The following is a 20,679-nucleotide window of genomic DNA, read 5'->3' as shown; positions in this document are numbered from 1 at the left end:
CAATGCTGTGTTCCTCAATCTTCATCAGAAAGCTGTAGGATAAGAACAAAAGGAAAAAGGACATTGCCTGATGTTTTTAGAACACTGTGTGTTTGGAAAAAATACAATAGAAAAGCATTTTAAATAAAAATTCTCATTGTCATCTTAGATTAGAGTTATTAGTTTGACCCCAAGTAATTTAATCAATAAGAACTGAAAAGTTTAAAATTTTAGTTTTAACATAAACCAATAAACCCTACTTCCTTATTAAGCTGTACTTTTACAAAGGTCCTCCTAGACAGTCATTCTTTTGGGGAGTATTTTAGGAGACAAGCACTGTGGCTACTCAAATCCTGGTGACAAGGCATTGCAGCTACTCCAGCCCCTACAACAAGCACTGAAGAACAATTTCAAATGGGGCCCTGAGCAACAACAAGCCTTTGAACAAGTTAAACAGGAGGCAGTTCATGCCGTAACCCTTGGGCCAGTCTCAGCCAGGCTAGATGTGAAAATTGTGCTCCACACCAAGGCTGTGGAGAATGGCTTTTCCTGGAGCCTCTAGCAGAAAACATCAGGGGAGGCTCGAGGTTGACCCCTCAAGTTTTGGAGTCAGGGATACAGAGGACCTGAGGCTCACTATACTTCAACCAAAAAAAAAAAAGCTATTGGCAGCATAGAAGAGGTTTGAGCTGCTTCAGAAGTGGTTGGTACTGAAGCACAGCTTCTCCTGGCACCTCAACTGCTGGCGCTGGGCTGGATGCTCAAAGGTAGGGTCCCCTCTACACACCATGCAACTCATGCTACATGGAGCAATAGGTCACACTGATCACACAACAGGCTTGAACAGGAAACCCCAGTCACCCAGGAATCTTGGAACTGGATCACAGACTGGCCAGAAGGCAAAGATTTTGGAATACTGCTGGAGGACGAGGTGCTGAAGAGGCTGAAGAAATGCCACTGTATAATAAACTACCAGAAAAAGCCAAAAAAAAAAAAAAAAAAAAGCAAAAAAGCCCTGTTCATTGATGGATCCTGTTGTATAGTACAATACCATTGGAGGTGGAAAGCTGCTGTATGGAGTCCTGTATGACAAGCTGTAGAACCTGCCGAAGAAGGTGAGTCGAGTCAATTTGCAGAAGTGAAAGCCATCTACTTGGCTTCAGACATGGCCGACCAAGAAAAATGGCCAGTGCTTTATCTCTACACTCACTTGTGAATGGTGGCAAATGCCCTGTGGGTGTAGTTATGAGCAACGAAAGCTGAGCAACTGGCAGCACAGACGCAAACCCACCTGGGCTGCCCCACTGCAGTCCAGGTAGAAAACCTGGTTGTAAAAGTACATCATGTACACGCTCATGTACCCAAGAGCTGGGCCACTGGAGAACATCAAAACAAAAAGCAAGTGGATCAGGCTGCCAAGACTGAAGCGGCTCCCTCAGGATCATCAAGTCCAACCATGACCTTACTCTAGCACTAAAACACATCCCTAAGAACCTCATCTAAATGCCATTTAAACACCTCCAGGGACAGTGACTTAACTACTTCCCTGTCCAGCCTGTTCCAATGCCTGACAACCCTTTCCGTGAAGAATTTTTTTTCCTAATTTCTAATCCTCCCCTGGCACAGCTTGAGGCCATTTCCCCTCGCCCTATCAGTTGCTACTTGGGAGAAGAGACCACCACCCTCCATGCTACAACCTCCTTTCAGGTAGTTGTAGAGAACGATAAGGTCCCCCCTGAGCTTCCTTTTCTCAAGGCTAAACAGCCCCAGCTCCCTCAACCGCTCCTCATCAGACTTGTGTTCCAGACCCTTCACCAGCTTTGTTGCCCTTCTCTGCACTCTCTCTAGCACCTCAATGTCTTTCTCATGATGAAGGGCCCAAAACTGAACACAGGATTCAAGGTGGGGCCTCACCAGTGCCAAGTACAGTGGCACAATCATTTCTCTAGTCCTGCTGGCCACACTGTTCCTGATAGAAGCCAGGACGCTGTTGGCCTTTTTGGCCACCTGGGCACACTGCTGGAGCACGTTCAGCTGGCTGTCAATCAACATTCCCAGATCCTTTTCTGCCAGGCAGCTTTCCAGCCACTTTTCCCCAAGCCTGTAGTGCTGCCTGGGGTTGTTGTGACCCAAGTGCAGGACCCAGAATTTGGCCTTGTTAAACCTCATATAACTGGCCTCAGCTCAGTGATCCAGTCGGTCCAGATCCCTCTGTATGGCCTTCCTGCCCTCCAGCAGATCAACGCTCACACCTAATTAGGTGTCATCTGCAAACTTACTAAGGGTGCACTCAATCCCTTCACCCAGATCATTGATAAAGAGATTAAACATAAATGGTCCTAATACTGAGCCCTGGGGAACACCACTCCTGACCGGACACCAACTGGATTTGGCTCCATTCACCACAACTCTTTGGGCCCGGCCATCCAGCCAGTTCTTTATCCATTGAAGAGTACACCCATCCAATCAAACAAGCCAAGCAGTTAAAGCCTCTGTGGCATAGAGGATGATGGCTGAAATATAAATATGGGGAGGACTGGTGGATTGACTATATCACACTCCCACAAGCCCAGCAAGCCAAGCACCATGTGCTTACAATGGTGGAAGCAACCACTGGATGGCTGGAAACATATGCCATGCCCATGCCACCGCCCTGAACACTATCATGGGCCTTGAAAAGCAATCCTATGGCAACATGGCACCCCAGAGAGAACTGAGTTGGACAACAGGAGTCATTTCTGAAATAATCTCATAGACATTTGGGCCAAAGAGCATGGCATTCAGTGGGTATACTACATCCCCTGTCATGCACCTGCCTCCAAGAAAATCAAATGATGCAATGGATTATTAATGACTACACTGAGAGCAATGGGTAGTGGGACCTTCAAACATTGGGATACAAATTTAGCAAAGGCCACTTGGTTAGTCAACACTAGGGGATCTGCCAAATTGAGCTGGCCGTGCCCAATCAAAACTTATGTACTTTAGAAGGGGATAAACTCCCTGTAATGCACATAAAAAAAAATATGTTGAAGAGGACAGTCTGGCTTACTCCTGCCTCAGGCAAAGGCAAACTCATCCATGAGATTGCTTTCGTTCAAAGACCTGGGCGCACTTGGTGGGTAACGCTGAAGGATGGGGAAGTCCGATGTGTATGAACCTTAAGTGGATTTGATTTGGGGTGCGAATAGCCAATGACTGGAATTGTATAATGTTAATTGCTACATAATACTGTATGTCATCGCTACTACGGCTGCTGTATGCCATATAAAAGGTATTATGGAAAGAATCACCCAGATTAACAAAGAATGAACTTTTATGAAACCGAGCCAAGAGCAGTGATGACAGAACCACACAAGTGCAGCAGTGATGGAACCAGAGCTGGTTTCAGCATACAACAATCCAATACCACACACCATCTCTCCTGCCCTGAAGGACTCTTATGACAGATGGAGCCCAAAGTCATGGACGAAATGAACTCAATGGGCATTTTAGAGGGATGGCCCATGGACTGAAGGAATGATATCTGTGTGTATCTATCAAAAGAAAGGCAAAGCGGTGGTGATTAATTGGAATATATTGCAGAGTGTTGGACCTGGGCATGACCTAGATGGTATAGAGTAAGGGGTGCACACTGTCCCAGTTTCAGCTGGAACAGAGATAATTTTCTTCGTAGCAGGTGGTACAGTGCTGTGTTTTGGATTTAGAATGAGAATAATGTTGAGAACAACTAGTTTTAGTTGTTACTAAGTAGTGGTTATACTAAGTCAGGGACTTTTCAGCTTCCGATGCTCTGCCAGCAAGGAGATGCACAAGCTGGGAGGGGACACAGCCATGACAGCTGACCCAAACTGGCCAAAGGGATATTCCACACCATATGACGTCATGCTCAGTATATAAAGTGGGGGGAGCTGGCTGGGGTGGGGATGATTGCTGCTCAGGGCTGGGCTGGGCATCCGTCAGCAGGTATTGAGCAATGGCATTGTGCATCACTTATTTTGTAAACTCTTTATTAGCAGTAGTTGTATTAGTAGCAGTAGTAATAGCAGTATTTTCCCTTTGTGTCCTATTAAAACTCATGGGTTAAGATAAAGACAGTTTACTTTTTTTTTAGCTGTCTTCCCCAGTGAGATGGGGGTAGGGGTGAGCAAGTCGCTGTGTGGTGTTTGGCTGCCTGATGGGTTAAACCACAACAACAGGGCATGAAAACAATAAACTGATGTGTGCTTTTCTAGACCTAGCAATACAAAAAAATAGAGTACTGGTGCGAAAGGAGCGTGGAGTTTAAACTTCCCCTCTCTCTACACTTGCAGAACATACAGGTTGCACAAAGATGAAAACTCTCAGTAATTATCTCCCACATGATCTTTCAATGTGTTTCTTGTCAAACCAGAAACAGATTTGCACAATGACATCAGTACTGATTACTCCACAAAAGCCTAGAAACTTGAAGTCCAATTCTCTTTACTAGAACTGGTTCATAAACAACTACATCATACACATAATAACTCAAATAGTGCAACTGCAATATAGCAGAACCTTAATTCAAAATTACCTTTTGGGAAAGTAGAGCGCTGCAACTTCAGGTTCCAAAGCCTTTAGGTCATCCAAGTAAATATCATCGGGCCCCTGATGATGACTTCGCTTGTGCACACCTGTTAATTTTAACAATTAAGACTCCTAAGATGAAGCTATCAGATACATTAAGTACAAACATAATTGTAAAAGATTCAGATTCACTTGTGGCATTTATAAATCCAAGATTTTAATTATAGCTTTAGTCATAAGTCTTTGAATAGGAAAAACTGAAAAAGTATATTTATACTTTTTCCATTATGGCTTCAAATTTGGTAGATCACACTGAAGGAAAGAATCGCTTTATTATATACCTTTCTTTTTTGAAGGAGAGTCAGTTTTTGCTATTGGCTTTGTTTCTGGTAAAGGGTCCACCAACAGTCGAGAACTATGATCAGCATCTAATGGCAAGGGATCTTGCGGTTCTGTGATTGCAGAAGCAAGAGAATCTTTAACATCCATCTGCTTAAGCAGAGGATGAGTTCTTGGCTCAGGTTTCAGTACTGTACAGACAGAATCTTTCACATCATCATAATCTTCAACTTCATCAGACCTGAGGATGACCCTAAAATGAGTCTTCTCTGATGGAGTAATGGTAGCTGTTCTGGGATGTTCCAGTTTCTCTTTCTTGCTTATCTGAAAAAGAAAACTCTTGTCAACCCTTTCAATTCACCTGTTTGTTTTATTCTGTTCTAAACATTGAACTTTTACTCATGGTAGAAGGTCCTGGTCACAAGCAAACTGAGTAAGAATTTAAACATGTATTTTAGCAATACAGGGCGTGTCTTACCTTATTAGCAAAGTTCCCTGCAACAGAAGCTTCATATTAGCTTATTTACAAGTTCAGTAAAGAAACTGGCATAGAGGAAGTTCTGACTTGGCCAAACCATGGCAAGAAAAAAGCACAAATGAGGACATATGAGGGCTTTTATCACCACCTGTCCTATTAGGTAACACATTTACTATATTAAGGCCACAATTCCCCTGGAATGAACTACAACTTAGCCAAAAATACAGGAAATTAATTTCTAAAGTTGCTTTCTTCAGTTTCAAAATAAAAAATCAAAAATTTCAGATTTTTACTGCTAGCTTTTCTGGAACTACTTTGCTGACCAGCTTTTGAACTCACCAAATCCGACTATCAGCCAGCCACAAGGGGGTGCTACTTTGCTATTTCAGCTGAATTATTCTGAAGAACAGGAGCAGATTTCCAGTTCTCTCTTCGGACACTATTTTAGATATGCCAAAACTCAGTTTGTAAAGTTAGAGATAATAAATAAATTTACCTTGGTTGATTCTGGGAATCCTCCCCATGTCCATTCCATATGAGATTCAGATCTGAGCAAGCTCTCAGCAGGTTTAACTTCTAGTTCTGAATCACTTTTAGGGCAGACTGGCTCAGAGAAAGGGCTAGCAAATCAACAACAACAAAAACAAAAAAGAAAGCTACAGTGTTTAAAATGCATTTGTTGTGCAGCTATTGTAGAGTTTTCTACAGCTTAACAGAGCTTCAATTATTCAGCAACATGGCAAGAAGCCCAGAGGGTTTTCAGACAGTGAGAAATTAGGTTAAAACCAAAATCACATTAAAGGACTTAAACAGCAATCACCCTCGACAGATTCCTTCACTATATCTGCATCGTAGGTATAGCTCTCCACTGAGCCCACATTCCATTTTTCAAACAAAACAGAACAAAATAAAAAAGTTTATCTGAAAGTAGGACAGAAATGAGCTTCAAGTTCCTTTCCTCTTTAAAAACATAGCATTTAAGCTTGCTATGCCAAGACTTGAGTAATAAAAGTCCTGCAAACATAAATCACAAAAGCACAAAACAACACAAATTCCCAATGTGGGGAAAACAACATTAACAAGATAGCTTATGAGAGGGAAGGAAGATTGCTTGAAAACATCCTTCAGATAATATTTGGACTACATGACCTTTTAAAGTTCCAGCCTACTTTTCCTACAGCAGTTATTATCCATAATTCACAAACAGACCTCTAAAATTTATTTTAGTCAAGACTACTTTTAAGCCAGAAAGACTCACTCTACACAATGCTAGAAAGGTGTGATTTCAAAATAATTTTGCTCTTACAATCTTAGGGAGGAAAGGAAACACAAAAGCTTGTTTTGAAATAGCATTTAGTGTTAGGACAGGTCCAAGTCTATCCTTTCTTAAACAGGGCACATTATAGAAATGCAGCTCTTTTTACATTTTGACAATCAGAGTAGATTTGCGTGTGTGTGTGTATTGTTTTTTGGTGTTTTTTGTTTGTTTGTTTGTGGGGTTTTTGTTTGTTTGTTTGTGGGGTTTTTGTTTGTTTGTTTGTGGGGTTTTTGTTTGTTTGTTTGTGGGGTTTTTGTTTGTTTGTTTGTGGGGTTTTTGTTTGTTTGTTTGTGGGGTTTTTGTTTGTTTGTTTGTGGGGTTTTTGTTTGTTTGTTTGTGGGGTTTTTGTTTGTTTGTTTGTGGGGTTTTTGTTTGTTTGTTTGTGGGGTTTTTGTTTGTTTGTTTGTGGGGTTTTTGTTTGTTTGTTTGTGGGGTTTTTGTTTGTTTGTTTGTGGGGTTTTTGTTTGTTTGTTTGTGGGGTTTTTGTTTGTTTGTTTGTGGGGTTTTTGTTTGTTTGTTTGTGGGGTTTTTGTTTGTTTGTTTGTGGGGTTTTTGTTTGTTTGTTTGTGGGGTTTTTGTTTGTTTGTTTGTGGGGTTTTTGTTTGTTTGTTTGTTTTAATATAGATATTAACCTCGAATATTTGGATTTGCATTGTAGGGACTAGAACTGGACACAGCACTCCAGGTGCAGCCTGACCAGTGCTGAGTAGAGCAGGATGGTCACATCTCTGTCTCTGCTAGTAACGCTCCTGCAGATGCAGCCCAGGATCCAGTTTGCCTTTGGTGCTGCAGCAGCGCTCTGCTGCCTCACATTCAGATTCTGCTACCAGGAACCCCAGGTCCCTTTCAGCAAGGCTGCTCCCCAGCCATGCAGATCCAAGCCTGTACTGGCGTCTTTAGTTACGTCATCCAATATGCAGGACTGCCCCTTCTCTTTGCACTTGTTGCAGCAGGAGAAGTTTCATCTTGATATAAGAAGAAATTTTTTTATAGTGAGACTAGCCACTCACTGGAACAACTTTCCCAGTGATGTAGTCCCCATCACAAGACATTTTCAGTTTGTGACTGGACAGGGTGCTAGATAGTCTCACTTAGTCTCCCTTTCCCATGAAAGGTTGGACCAATGATCTTTTGAGTCCCTTCCAAACTGGCCTCACTGAAAAGACTTGGGTTTCTCTTAGTTCCCGGCAAGGACTCTGAAGAGCAATACGACCAAATTCAACTAAAAGGCAGTTAGCTTTTTCCAGGTCTCCAAAAATGAGGTTATTACTCTTCCAGTGTACAATGGCTACATTATAGAAACTTTCTTTGGTGGCTTAAGAGGAGTAATTTAATGCAAAATTTCTCTTCTCCTAGTTGGCTCATGTGAGACAGAATCCCTCACTCAACTCCCCACTCCCAAAGAAGGAAAGGAAAATCGCCAATTTCTGTTACACTGCAGTCTGTACTGATAAAAAACTCCTTGATTTATCTCCTTGATAAAAAACAACCCCAAACCAAAGAGCCTAGATATCTTACATGACGCACAAACAAGTTCTTAGAGCAGACTACTGCCTAAATATGTAAACAAGAAGAGAGGCATGAATCATATCTCTTCAGATACAGCCTGCTAATCTATGCTCCTTTTCAGTTTATAGAACTCTAGGTACCACCAGCCTCTATGTTACAATTATCCAGCTGATATAATCTATACAACACCATGTCAATTCTCAAGGTCAGAGTGACTGCTTTTCAGTTACAAGCCACAAACCTTTGGGGAACATTTGAAGAGTATCTCTCATCAAGTACAATTGAGGATGTGGTTGTCAGCCCAAAACATAAAAAGGAATGATAATGGGATTTCCTGTCCAACTGCTTCTGTTCATTACCAAGCTGTGCACTGGGGGAATTGGCAGCACTGTGCACGGTGTGGTACATTCAGACTCTACTGAGGTCACAGCCCTGGAAACACCCAAAGCAGAGATTATATGCACTTCAAAAAGCACTTTGTGAAGCTTCATCTCTTTTATTCTGCACTACCATCTATTGATACAGAAGAACAGGCACCTGTGCACTGGATAGTTGACATGCAACAATGGATATCACACAAGGCTGAACAGTAACCCTCATTGACACTGTGAATGTATCTGCTATGACGTGAAGTTCTCAGTCAAAAAGAAAAGTAGTAAAACTAGACACTCAAAGAGAGAAGATAAATCAAGATGCTGCTCAGCATGCCATGCACTATATATATATGCCATTCTCTATGACATATTCAGGAAAAGACAAAAATTTGCCTCAAGTGCCACCACATATGGACAGAATGCTTTTTTATGCAAATAGAGACTGATGTTAGAGTGGTAAAAATCCAAAGGGTGAGCCTTGAAAAATGTAGGAACTGAATGCAAGAGGATGAACATCAGAAACAGAAGAGTTTGAATGTATAAACAGAAATGCCCTAGTCCCTGTAACTAAAAACTGACTGGTGAGCTATACTATGTCATTGGTAAGAATCCACAATCAAATGACTCTGTGTCTGGTATGTCTGGGTAACCAGAGATATCAAGAACACCAGTAACTAGCAAATCTTCTGTTCTGAAGTGGAATGTGATTCAAGTTTAGAACACAGCTTTACCCCAAGTAATTTCACCTGGCAAATTCTAACTTACTTCTGCTTTATGGCATATCAAGTGCTCCTTATGTTACAGTGACTTGTAGGGAACATAGTCATTTTCCATACCGCGCTCAACCTATGAAAATCTTATTAACGGCATTTTCTTTCTTCAGCTGTGAATTTCAATATGAAAGCTTTTTGTTTGTTTTTGGTTTTTTTTTCATTTGAGTGGGGGAAAAAAAAAGAGAGAAAAAGACAGATTTTGTTTAATGCACACAGCAGAGAAGAAAGTTCCCAAAGTTCTTAAGTAAGTATCAAATGCTGCATTCGATACCACAGAAGTTAGGCATGTTTGATAGTTTTACAGATCAGGGGGGAAATAAATAAAAAGGCACATTATATTTTTCTTATAATTATTCATTGTTATACATATGATGACATTACGAAGTGACTTACTTCTCCAGGGGGGACCAATCTCCATCAGATAAGGGGTAATGATCCTTTGAGTGATAAATCAAAGATTCTTTCTGTTCTTCACTCTTTGGTGATGAATTTGAGGATCCTCTGTGGAGATACATGAGACATTAAGTCAGCTTTAAGAAATCTTCATTACTAATTCATTTAGAAAAGTTACTTATCTGTTACTAAAAACCAAAGACCAAAAGAAAGGAGTATACAACTTAAAGAATTCATTGTTTGCAACACACCTGTATATAACTTAAAATGCATATAAAAACTATTATTAATACTTGATAATATTGCAAATTTAGAAGTCTACTACTCTTGGCACGTAGTAAGTTAATATTGAAGATATCACAATAGCATAAATGGCATCACTCTATACAGATAGCTAATATTACCAAACCCCAAAGATGAACATAATGATTTACACATAACCTTTACTACGTAAACATTAGAATCACAGAAAAAGTTCAATGGAAAATGTAGTTTTGACAATGCCGTTTATGACCTCACATTTTGCAGATTAAAACCAGTAAGAAAACAGGAGCATGTACTAGCCTCAAAATTTACCCAAGAGTTTACAAATTGACATAAACTACAACAATTAGCTAGAAGTACTGCTGCTTTTCTAAACTGTGGGGTTTGTTTTGCACTGGGAGGTCTACTCAGTATCTATAACACGCACACACAAAAAACCCTCAGCCAACAGTAAGACCCATTAAGCAGGCATACACTGTATTTTACACACAATTCCCTTTTAAATATTTCCACCATAAGCATTTCAGACCTTTTTACAACTTTCTGAATTTAATTGAACAAATAGCTTTTCTCAGGATACAACTAACTTGCTTGAGGTTAGATCAAGGGCATCACAGCTATGCATTGGATACAATACAATGAAGATAAACCTGGAATTTGAATGTAAAATATGATACAAATTATTTTAAGCCATTATTAGGAAAGAAAAAATAAAAGTTTTTTTAGTTTTTTAGTTCCATTAGCAGCACAGTTGCACTGGACCTCTTTGGGAAGGCTAATCCTAATTTCTCTTATGGATGGAGAAAATAAAATATTTTAACATTATATATTAAAATACATAATTATTTAGAATTTACATGCTTATTCAGACCCTAAGCAGTTACACTAATCAACTTCACTTGCACAAGCCTTTCATTTAGAAGACCATCTAGACTATGCTCAACACTGAACCCTAAAAATATCTTAATAGCTCCACTTCTTATTTAGTATTATTATTCTTATGAAACTCAACGATGACAGCTTGCATTGAGATGAGAGCCACAGAGACTGTACATCCTTTGTATTCATAAACCAAGCTGTGCTAGAAATACATTTCATACTATCTTAGCTTGTATCCAGTGTTAAGTATCTCCAAAAGATGAAAAAGGTATTATTGAACAATTAAGTAATCACACTAGCAAATTATTAGAGAGAGGTCCTCAATATTATGACATCAGAGGGGGGCAGGATGACACACTAGTGGTACTGAACAGATTTTATTCACTGGGAATTAGCCACCAAATGAATTCATATGAAGACTATAAGAATTTCATTTCATCCAAAATCAGATACATCTGGTCTCTAAGGTTAAAAATCCAAATACAGCCAAAGATCATTGAAAATAAGAGGGGAAAAATCAGTATGCATCAACTTGCAACTTTGAGTTCCACTATCAATTCTAAGCTATTTATTTTGCAACATTTATAAACAATGCTACCACTACTTCTCATCCTTATCCACTTTATACATGCCCTAAAAAAAAATACAAGATTTGAGAGACAGATAACTTCTTTAACTCTTTAAAACCCTTAGCACTGTAGAAATAATGCCCTCTATGCCTGAGTGTATGCACTGTAACACCTCAGTCCCCCTGACATTATTTTAGGGAAGTCAAGCACTACTAATATATCTGAATCATAGCTATTAATAGGAAAGACAAAGGACATGTGTTTTAAAAAGTTGCATAAACACTTGGAAATGGATTTCCCAAGGAGGAGGAAACTGCTTGTTTTCTACTTTATAAGAATAGAACTAGATAAGACATTACATGCTGGTATCTGTGGCTGAATTTTTGACCTTCCTGTTAGAACATCAGCCTCCCTTTTCCTTTCCCAGTTTCACTCTGAAATCTGAGGCTATGTCTAGTAAGAGTTAGTTGAGTTTGTTTTGTTTTTTTCCAGAGCTACACATTTATAACTGGAAAAAAAACCCGAAACCCAACAACTCAAACCAAATCAAACCTGCTCATATCAACTTACATCCCCATAGAATGTGAAAAGAAAGCTTATGAACGTTTTTTCACAACCATATTTAGCTGGGAAGAAAACAGTGTAAGCCTTTTGTAAGACTGTCTATGAACTCCACTAAAAGACACACAGCTACAAGGCTACTGTCTCTGGGCTTCCACTGCAATGTATTTTTTCAGTCCTACATTTACTTGCTATTCACAAGAAAACAAAATTCTTTTAAAAAAATCTTTTCCTTTTCATATCGTAACACTCTTCTCTGACTGAGAAATCATTTCTTCTGCTGTTTCCATTTCAATGTTTAAAACTAGAAAGCCTTTTCTATCTTTCATTCTAAAGGGTACAAAAAATAAAACCAGGGTAACCTCTATGGAAACACTACGGTCAGTTCAGCTATGACTACACATTTGAGATTTTAGTCAAGTCTACAATTTTTATCATCTCTTATCACCTCTAGTCAAATTAAGATAATTGGTAAAATAGCAATTCAAATTCTAAACACTGGATGAAAACAGCCATTATTGGTGTGACACTCCTAAATTTTTCATAACTTTGTAATAATGTACAAAAGAATAAATAATTAATTGGTTATGTTTTCTTTCTTCCTGTACTTGATGGTTTTGGTTTTGATAGTTTCACTAAGACAAATTATCATTGCCTTAATACTCTCATACTGAAGACTGAACAAAGATCTTGCTTTTCTTAAACTGGAATAAACGGAAAAAAGGAAAAATCTCAAATCAAACAAAATGCCAATTCCCACACTTAAACAGAGCAGTGAATATCTAAAAGACAATTCATTGACATAAATATGACAGAGAAAAAATAAGTCAAATGAACTAAGAAAGCCACAGATTCTAGAAAACACTTTAAAATACCTCTTCTTTTTTTGGTGCATGTTATTGATCATAAGTGTGGTAACAGATTCATGTTCTTCTGTTGGACTAACCTTTTTGACTGGTAGTTATTAAATTTGAGACTCCCTTGAAGACCTATACTGAAGGAGTTTTTTCAGTTACACTTTATTATTTTATACCAAACCATTCTTCAAATTCCCAGACCAGATCCTGAATTTATTCAGACAGTACTACACTTAACAGCAATGCTGTCCAAAAAAGCAGCTAGCTTTGTCTAAAACCTAAGTCTACCTCTTTTATTAAGCAGCCTAAGAAACTTCCACATAAAACTGATGTGTAAGCCTTTCCTGGATTTTAAGCTTGATAGCTTTCTTCTATTACTATAATCTTTCCTATTTCTCATATAAGCTCCTTCAGCTTATTAGTATATGCTACCACTTTACCACAAGCTCCACTTTACTAAATAGTTTATCCACCTCAAAACGCAGGAGTTACTTTTTTTCCCTCCCTTTATGATTACACAAATGTAAAGAATTCTCTTTACTAACATGAAGGAGCATTCATTTATGCAGTTTTCAGTTACCAAAGTAAACACCAAGTTACAGAGAAGTCAAATGCAGATGTGGTGTACTACAGGCATTCCACACTGCAGTTTACATTGAGGTTACCAAACACACTACAAGACCCCTCTGCCTCAGAGAAATTACACAGAAACTTCTTCTCAGTCACACAGCAGTTCATGACACCACTTCTTTACCAGAATGGGCATAATTGGATTTCATGTTGATGACAAAAATGGCCAAACTTGAAGGATTCTGTAAGGATGTGGAAGATAATGCTTTGGAATTTTGTTTGAGGAAAAGCCTATGGAAACTTAATGCATTATTTGCATAGAGGAAAGGTACAAGTCACCTTTTACATTTTCAGTGGTAACAGTGAAAGCAGTCAGCTTGTATTGAGAGTTTACCTTAGGGGCTGAACACTTTTTTCATCATCTGAGCTTATTTCCATTTCAAAAATCTCTTCCGTCCCAGTAGAAGAGATCTGATCTTCCTTCCTGCTATCTTGTTTATATTTCTTTCTTCTTCTTTTTTTCTTTTTCACAGAACCTGGGGTGAATACAGTCTCTGTTTCCACAGTGTGTGGAATTTCTGAGTTTGCACATGTTGTCCTCTCATTTTCACCTGATTTCAAATGATTGTCAGTGTCTTTGAAAAACTGGTCTTCAGTAGGTATTGGAGATGTTGCCAAATGTGCAGGAACTTTTTCCTAAAAAAAAAAAAAAAAAAAAAAAAGACCATTTTTTCTACTTTGTTTTGTGCATACAGTATAGTTGTTGGTACAGATTAATCTCTGCATCTATATTTAGACACAGAACTATAAAATAGGCCAGTGGTATAAAGCTGGTATCCAGAAAGGAAGCAAGTTCACTAGAGGAATTACAAAAAGTTCAGAAAAATAAATGTTAGTGTTCTCACAGTTTCAGACATAAACGATTTTGCTAGAAAAACAAATACCCACTCAGAGGAATGTTTTGAAATTATCTGCCCTTGAGCATACCTTCTCTATCCATGCTTAGTAAACATGTTATAGGCTAAATTAAATCCACTGCTGCTGTATTTATTTTGAAACAGATTCACAGAAAGGTGCAGATTGGAAGGGACATCCAGAGATCATCTGGTCCAATCTTCTATTGAAAGTAGGGCCCCAGGTTAGGTTATCCAGGGCCTTGTCAAGCCAAAGGTTGAGTATTTCCAGTGAGAGAGAATCTACCACTTCTCTAGACAACCTGCTGCTGTGCCATATTGTTCTCAGAGTGAAAGATTTTTCTCATACCTAGCTGGAATTTCCCCCTTGTGCCCTTTGCCTCTTGTCTTAACACCAGACATCCTTATGAAGAGAGCACCTCTATCTGCTCTATAACTACCTTGCGGGTATTGCAAGACTGGTTAGATCTCCGTGAGCCTTCTCCAGGCTGATCACAGCCAATTCCAGCAATCTTTCCTCCTGTGTCAACTTCTCCAACACTCTGATCATCTTGGTGGCTTTCCACTTGGCTCCCTTCAATTTTCCATGTCTACCCTGAACTGGGGAGACCAGAATTTGGTAGACCAGAACTGTGTTCCAGGTTTGGCCTAACAAAATACTAGACTGAGTGAGACCATCCCACATCCCTTCATCTGCTGGCTCTACTCTTACTGATGCAGCCTAAGACACATTTGCTTTCACTGCTGCCAGGGCACGCTGCTGGCCTTTACAAAAGAGCTGCGTTTCATCCTGCCGGACCCCAGCCTCTACTGCTGTGTGGGATTCTTCCAACTCAGATGGAGGACTTCACATGTATCTGGGTTAAACCCTGTGTCAGTCTTGTTGGTCCAGTCTCCCAGCCTGCCTAGGTGGCTCCATGTGGTGATTCTTTTTCTGTCCTGTCTACCTCTCCTGCCAGTTCAGTGTTATCCGCAAAATTTGTGAGGGTGCATTCAGTCCTGTCATCCATGTCAGACACTACTTCTGTAAAGTATCTTTAAAAAAACCCTCAACTATACTTTACTCAAGTTAAAATGAACAAAAACCCAAACAACCCTCAATCAATTACAACTCACTGCGTTTTGAATGAACAATTCAAATGAAAGAAAAGCTTTATCAATCAACTGCCTACTGTTTATTTACATCATAACAGAAAACATAAAGATATTGATACCTAGACTGAAACAAACACATTGTGAAGGAACAACAATAAAGTTGAAGAGAATGGTATTTGCACAGCGGGGAGAAAAAGTTATGGGCTCAATTTCACAGTAAGAACAGAACTAAATACAAGATACCCGTTATTTTACAGGACTCTTACGCAGGAATTAGTCAGGAACTGCACTGTGATCAGAAACAGCCAGAGCACTGAGACTACTTTTGGTGCATTTGAAGTCTGAACTGCTATTATTTAATACTAAATTCAATTTATCCTTTGAGTTAAGAGTTACAGACCAAGTTTTGTTCCACTGGTTTTAAGTAAAGTGGAAAAAGGAGAACAAAATACAGCCTTATGGCAGCACTAATAACACACAGATCTTGCATTGGGAAAAACCTCCAAATAAAATCATAGCACCTAAAATAAAGTTAATATCCTATATATTTAGTCATAAATAATCCAGAATAACAACATAAAACATAAAAAAAAAAAAAGTGTAAAGGAAACTGGCTGAAAAATGATGCCTGAAAGTTGCATTATAATAGGCCTGATTTACATGAATTGAGGCATGTGGTGTTACTTTTCAACGTCAAGATGTGAAAAGAGCAAAACCGACCACCTGAAAGAACCTATCTGGATGCATCAAGAACTTGATAAGAGCTTTATCATTTATACCTGAAGTGTAGCTTCAAGAGGTGACCACAAGGACATGTTGATCAGTAGCAGACATACTGAGAAAAAAAAAAGTCTAAAAGCACTAAAACAAACTTAGCCCTTTGCTTTGTAGCCATCTATAGCTTCAGTATGAACTACCAGCTGTCCAGAACGCATTACACACAGATAAGGCACTCCTGTTATAAAAATATATCTAAGCAAGTGCAATAGCTTCTTTAAAATACTGTACTGGGGACAAAGGTAGTGGTTATCATCCTTGTTTTCTGAAAGTCTTAAGACTGATCAGTTCTCATCAATGGCTGACACAGCCTGCATCTATAAAAAACTGCTTTCAGTTTTGACTTTAATCACTGTGTATGCCAAAACAGAACCCAATCTTCCTTCCTCTTAAATGTTTTGAATCTCTAACCCAATTGTCACTCAGGGTCTTAATGCTTATTTTCTCCTTCCAGTTTGAATTATATTTAATTCCTTTCAAAATCAGACCTTTCTCTGATCTCTCACAGTAAACAAGTAGTGTCTTAAACTAAAAAGTAGATTAACCTCACTTCCTTAAAAGACTCTGATTCCTAAGAGCAACAAGAAATTAACACTTTGTCTTTTACTTCACTCAGACAAAATACTTTTCTCTCTTCTCTGGCTATTTTCCTCCAAACTTTTGGAACTTTGTATTTAGAACTTGCCTTGCTGAAAAATGCCAAAAGATTCAAAAGTGATCAAAAACAAAGTTCAAGACTGATAAATATTATGATTACATAGGTGACATATCCTTACGAAATCAGACTAAAAATGAAACATTATTCCTGTTTTTCAGAGGCTCATTAGCTTCCAGCTGGAATAGATTCTTGGGAGATTAGTTACTGTATTACAATACAAGAAGTATTCCCAAGCCAAAGAAGTTACTGCTAACTGGTGAAAGTTTCATAGATAAAATAGTGAAAAACTATACTAAAAATTATAAGAGAAATTAAAAGTATGTCAAAATAGACAGGCTGTATTAGTACAGATGTCAGTAACACAAGTTATAAGAACTTCAGGCAAAAATTATTATAAGACACTGCGATCTGTATAACTGTAGTCAACAAAAATGAATATACAAAAACGCATTAAAAAAAAAAAACAACCAGCAAATCTTTCAAATAATGCCCTATTTTGAAATAATAATTAGTTACTTTACTATCACTGGTAGCAGAATTGTACAAAACACCAAGCATCTTGGCAGCAAATGAAAGTGACGTTAAGATTCAGCCACAGCAAATCTAGCTTACATGAAATTTACAATATTGACAACAATTATTTTGACAACAATTTTAAGGTGTTATTCTGTTAATACTGCACTGTAGCCATCATGAAGCACAAGTCCCTTACATTTTCTTCCTCAGTTTCTTGTACAAAGAAAGCTTCTCCATTGTCACCCAGTTTCATATGAAGATCAACAGCATCGCCATTAATTTCTATATCAATCTGTGAAAAGAGACAAGAAATAGTTGTAAATAATTAATCCCACAGGAAAACGCTGACCTCACTTTGTTCTGAGAGTAAACTCTGTTCCATTGTATAACCATGCCTCTTCCTCCTCCCTTTGCTTTTTGGATGAAGTCTGTTATAACAATGTTCTTTACTTTGTTAACCTCCAAAATACATCATGCTCCTAGCAGAGACCCTAACACCTACAGGAAAAAAAGCATCTGAAGACTGAATCTTGTTCAACTAATTTGGAGAGCTAGAAGCATAAATAATAAATATTGATCTACTCTCTATTTCCTGGGAGATTAATGAGTCATTGAGACTGCTCATGTTCATATGTTTAAAGCTCAACCTGATCTGGGGCCTGGTACAAATCTGAGTCCCGAATACCAAAAGTTCAAGACAAAAAACTGGAAGTCTCCAGAAGGCTGCCTTTGGTTCAGTGGGACAGAGATTTACCACAATTATTTTTGTAACTCAGTCAATGTTGTTTCAGATTTTCCTGCTTGTGAGTTTATGGGTATACAGGACCACAACTGTTCTGCAACCATAGTGTTTTCATCAGAGGAAGAATGTTTTTATTCTCATAAAAAGGAACTTTAACTTCGGTTACACTGCATGGGAGGGAGAGATTACCCTTCCCCACACTTACAAAAATGAAAGAAAAAAACAAATGCATTTCTAAAATCAAGATACGACTATTTTACTTCCTCTTCTTTGTGAAATTTTAGGCATCCAGTTAAGTTCCATCGCAATTTTTTCCAACCTTCTCTAACTTTAGTATCTATACCTCATGTTGGTTTCTAGAGACTTCAGTATATATCTCAAGTATCGAGTTGAAGCAGACATGCATATTCTGTGTTCCCATACATCTTGAGACTACCAATTGATGTTGGCCTCATAATATGCCAGAGAAAAATGTGTACAGAACACAGTAATAAACATTCAACTGACTAATAAGAGAATATTTAAATGCAGAATAGCAACTCCAGGGACAAAGGGAACAAGAAGCAGCAGCCATCTACTCAAGCAAAAGTTGAGAACTACAGTGACAGCCTAGTACAACAGGTACCAAGAGTATATGTCTCTACTATTCAACAGCTCTTTAGAGGTAAACAGAAGCTGAAATCCATTAAATTTTGACTCAGCTTCTCAGAAGTGTCATTAAAGACATTTAGAAAGCTCAAGTTTACAATCACTCCTGTTGTAAGTGTATCTCACTTGCTTAGACCTTAAAAAGGTACAGCTATACCACCTCTCTTGGTACCTTGCTGAAAAACTGTAATGTGGGCTGTTGCAGAATTGTTAAGGAAAAAAAAAAAAAATCAACTTTCTGTCATCAGCGTGCTCACTATGAAAAACACTAGCAAGTGGGAAATCAAAACAAAAAAGAAACAAGAAACTGCTGCTAGTTGCTATGATAAATTTACAACTTTAGTGCATGTAACTCCCAGTATGACCGTTAGCAAAAAAATACCTTAACTCTCTTTAATTGCACTTTATTATCCTTTTACAATCAAAATATAAAGATGGGATAGTTTCCTGCAATGTCCTTTCACTTCTATGAAAAGCAGCATATAATCCTGAGTGTTTTATGCTCTGCCTAAAACAATCCATCTTTTGGTATCACATCCTCAGGTAATACTGCCATACACAGTACTCCCTTATTAACAGTAAAGTCCCCCCACAACAGGTCCCTTTTTCAGTCAAATTTACAGCCCAATTCACTTCACTCCCTTAAGCACAATTATTAAAGCCAATGGGAAGGGGGACGGCAGGACAATCTGCTCTGGCAGTGCCACAGTTTCACACTGGCTGGACAGGGAATTGTACCAGGTTCTTTTTCATATACACCCACATAGGAATGAATCTTCACTCCCAGGTTTTCTTTGCTTGTAGATATTAATAACTGTATTTTCTACTGCATATCAGCCTTGAACAGAGCTAACAAGGAATAATATTTATGATAAGTCACCAGCCCTTAAGACATGCTCTATTTGTCCTCCAGACATTCTAAAAATAGTTGCTTGCAACTTCAGGGATCAGATAAATGGCATTATGCATTTATTTCCCAGCATACTTAAATGAGTAAATAAATAGCCATGTAAACATTTTAAGACTGCAAAGTCTATATGTTTGTATTACTCTTCTGCATAGCTCAAGAGCTGTCAAAGCTTTTCTTTCACAGTTTTTTTTATGCAGAGTTTACCACAGGAAGTTCTGTTTTGCATTCCAAAACTATCCCTTTGTACAGCATATATGAGAAACTGCTCTGTAATAAATCAGCCTGCTAACTGGGTACGTGGGGGGGCTGGGGAAGGAAGGAAGGGAGGGAAAAATGGAATGCATTGGTATTCAAAACTTTGTTTTGGCCCGCTTTCCGAACTTACCACTTTTTCTTTAGAGCGCAAGACACCAAGCTTCCCAAATCGGACATGAAAAGGAGAACACTGGTATGTACCGTCCTGCTGCCGGACCACAATGACATCAATGCATCCTGAAAGGGTGGCCTGATTAATGCCTTTGTACAGCTCCTTCACAGTAACCAGGACTTGCCCTGCGAGTTGTCCTACGTAGTTCATAGTCTGAGACTAATGGAGAGAAAAGAGAAAAAAAAAAAAAAAAAAAAAAAAAAGAAGTAAATACCTTTAAAAAACTTTAAAAGTTTTTTAAAAATTGATTTAAAAGAAATCTAAATAGATGTGCAATGTCTCTTATCAATTACACTGATCATTGTAATAAGCTTTACACAAGTGCCTTCAAGAGTCAAGCATTTTGAGCCAATTCTTATATTGCTAACAGTCTCTAGAGTTATAAAACATATTCTTAATATGATAACTTGAATCTATGATTATTTAAACATATTAAAGCAACTTTTGAAGTATGCCATTTTTAAACCCCAAAGCCTAGATTCAAGTGATTACTCAGATAAGCTAAAAAGACAAATTAATTCTCTGAATGCTGCCTATTTAATATACTTGATTCTCTATTGAAAAAGGAGGGGGAAAAAAAA

At 38.4% G+C, this 20,679-nt stretch overlaps 1 protein-coding gene across 3 annotated transcripts in view; it reads right to left on the bottom strand.

Annotated features, from left to right (window-relative positions):
- The window catches only part of LPIN2 (lipin 2), a 49,439-nt gene that overhangs the window by 14,895 nt on the left and 13,865 nt on the right, over positions 1-20,679 (bottom strand). For all 3 annotated transcript variants that reach the window (XR_010470478.1, XM_065053253.1, XM_005499956.4), the window contains exons 2-8: positions 20,057-20,257; positions 17,568-17,663; positions 13,806-14,107; positions 9,712-9,819; positions 5,841-5,964; positions 4,869-5,190; positions 4,535-4,634 (exon numbers count right to left, since the gene is read on the bottom strand). Coding sequence is in view for 2 of the 3 variants with exons in the window: in XM_005499956.4 (XP_005500013.2) it covers positions 4,535-4,634; positions 4,869-5,190; positions 5,841-5,964; positions 9,712-9,819; positions 13,806-14,107; positions 17,568-17,663; positions 20,057-20,257 (1,253 nt within the window). In the remaining variant the exon portion in view is untranslated. The remainder of the gene's footprint in view (positions 1-4,534; positions 4,635-4,868; positions 5,191-5,840; positions 5,965-9,711; positions 9,820-13,805; positions 14,108-17,567; positions 17,664-20,056; positions 20,258-20,679) is intronic.

Source organism: Columba livia, chromosome 2, assembly GCF_036013475.1.
Source record: "Columba livia isolate bColLiv1 breed racing homer chromosome 2, bColLiv1.pat.W.v2, whole genome shotgun sequence".
Taxonomy (NCBI): Eukaryota; Metazoa; Chordata; class Aves; order Columbiformes; family Columbidae; genus Columba; species Columba livia.
The sequence above is the reverse complement of the archived record's forward strand: the minus strand, read 5'-3'. Positions and strand labels throughout refer to the sequence as shown.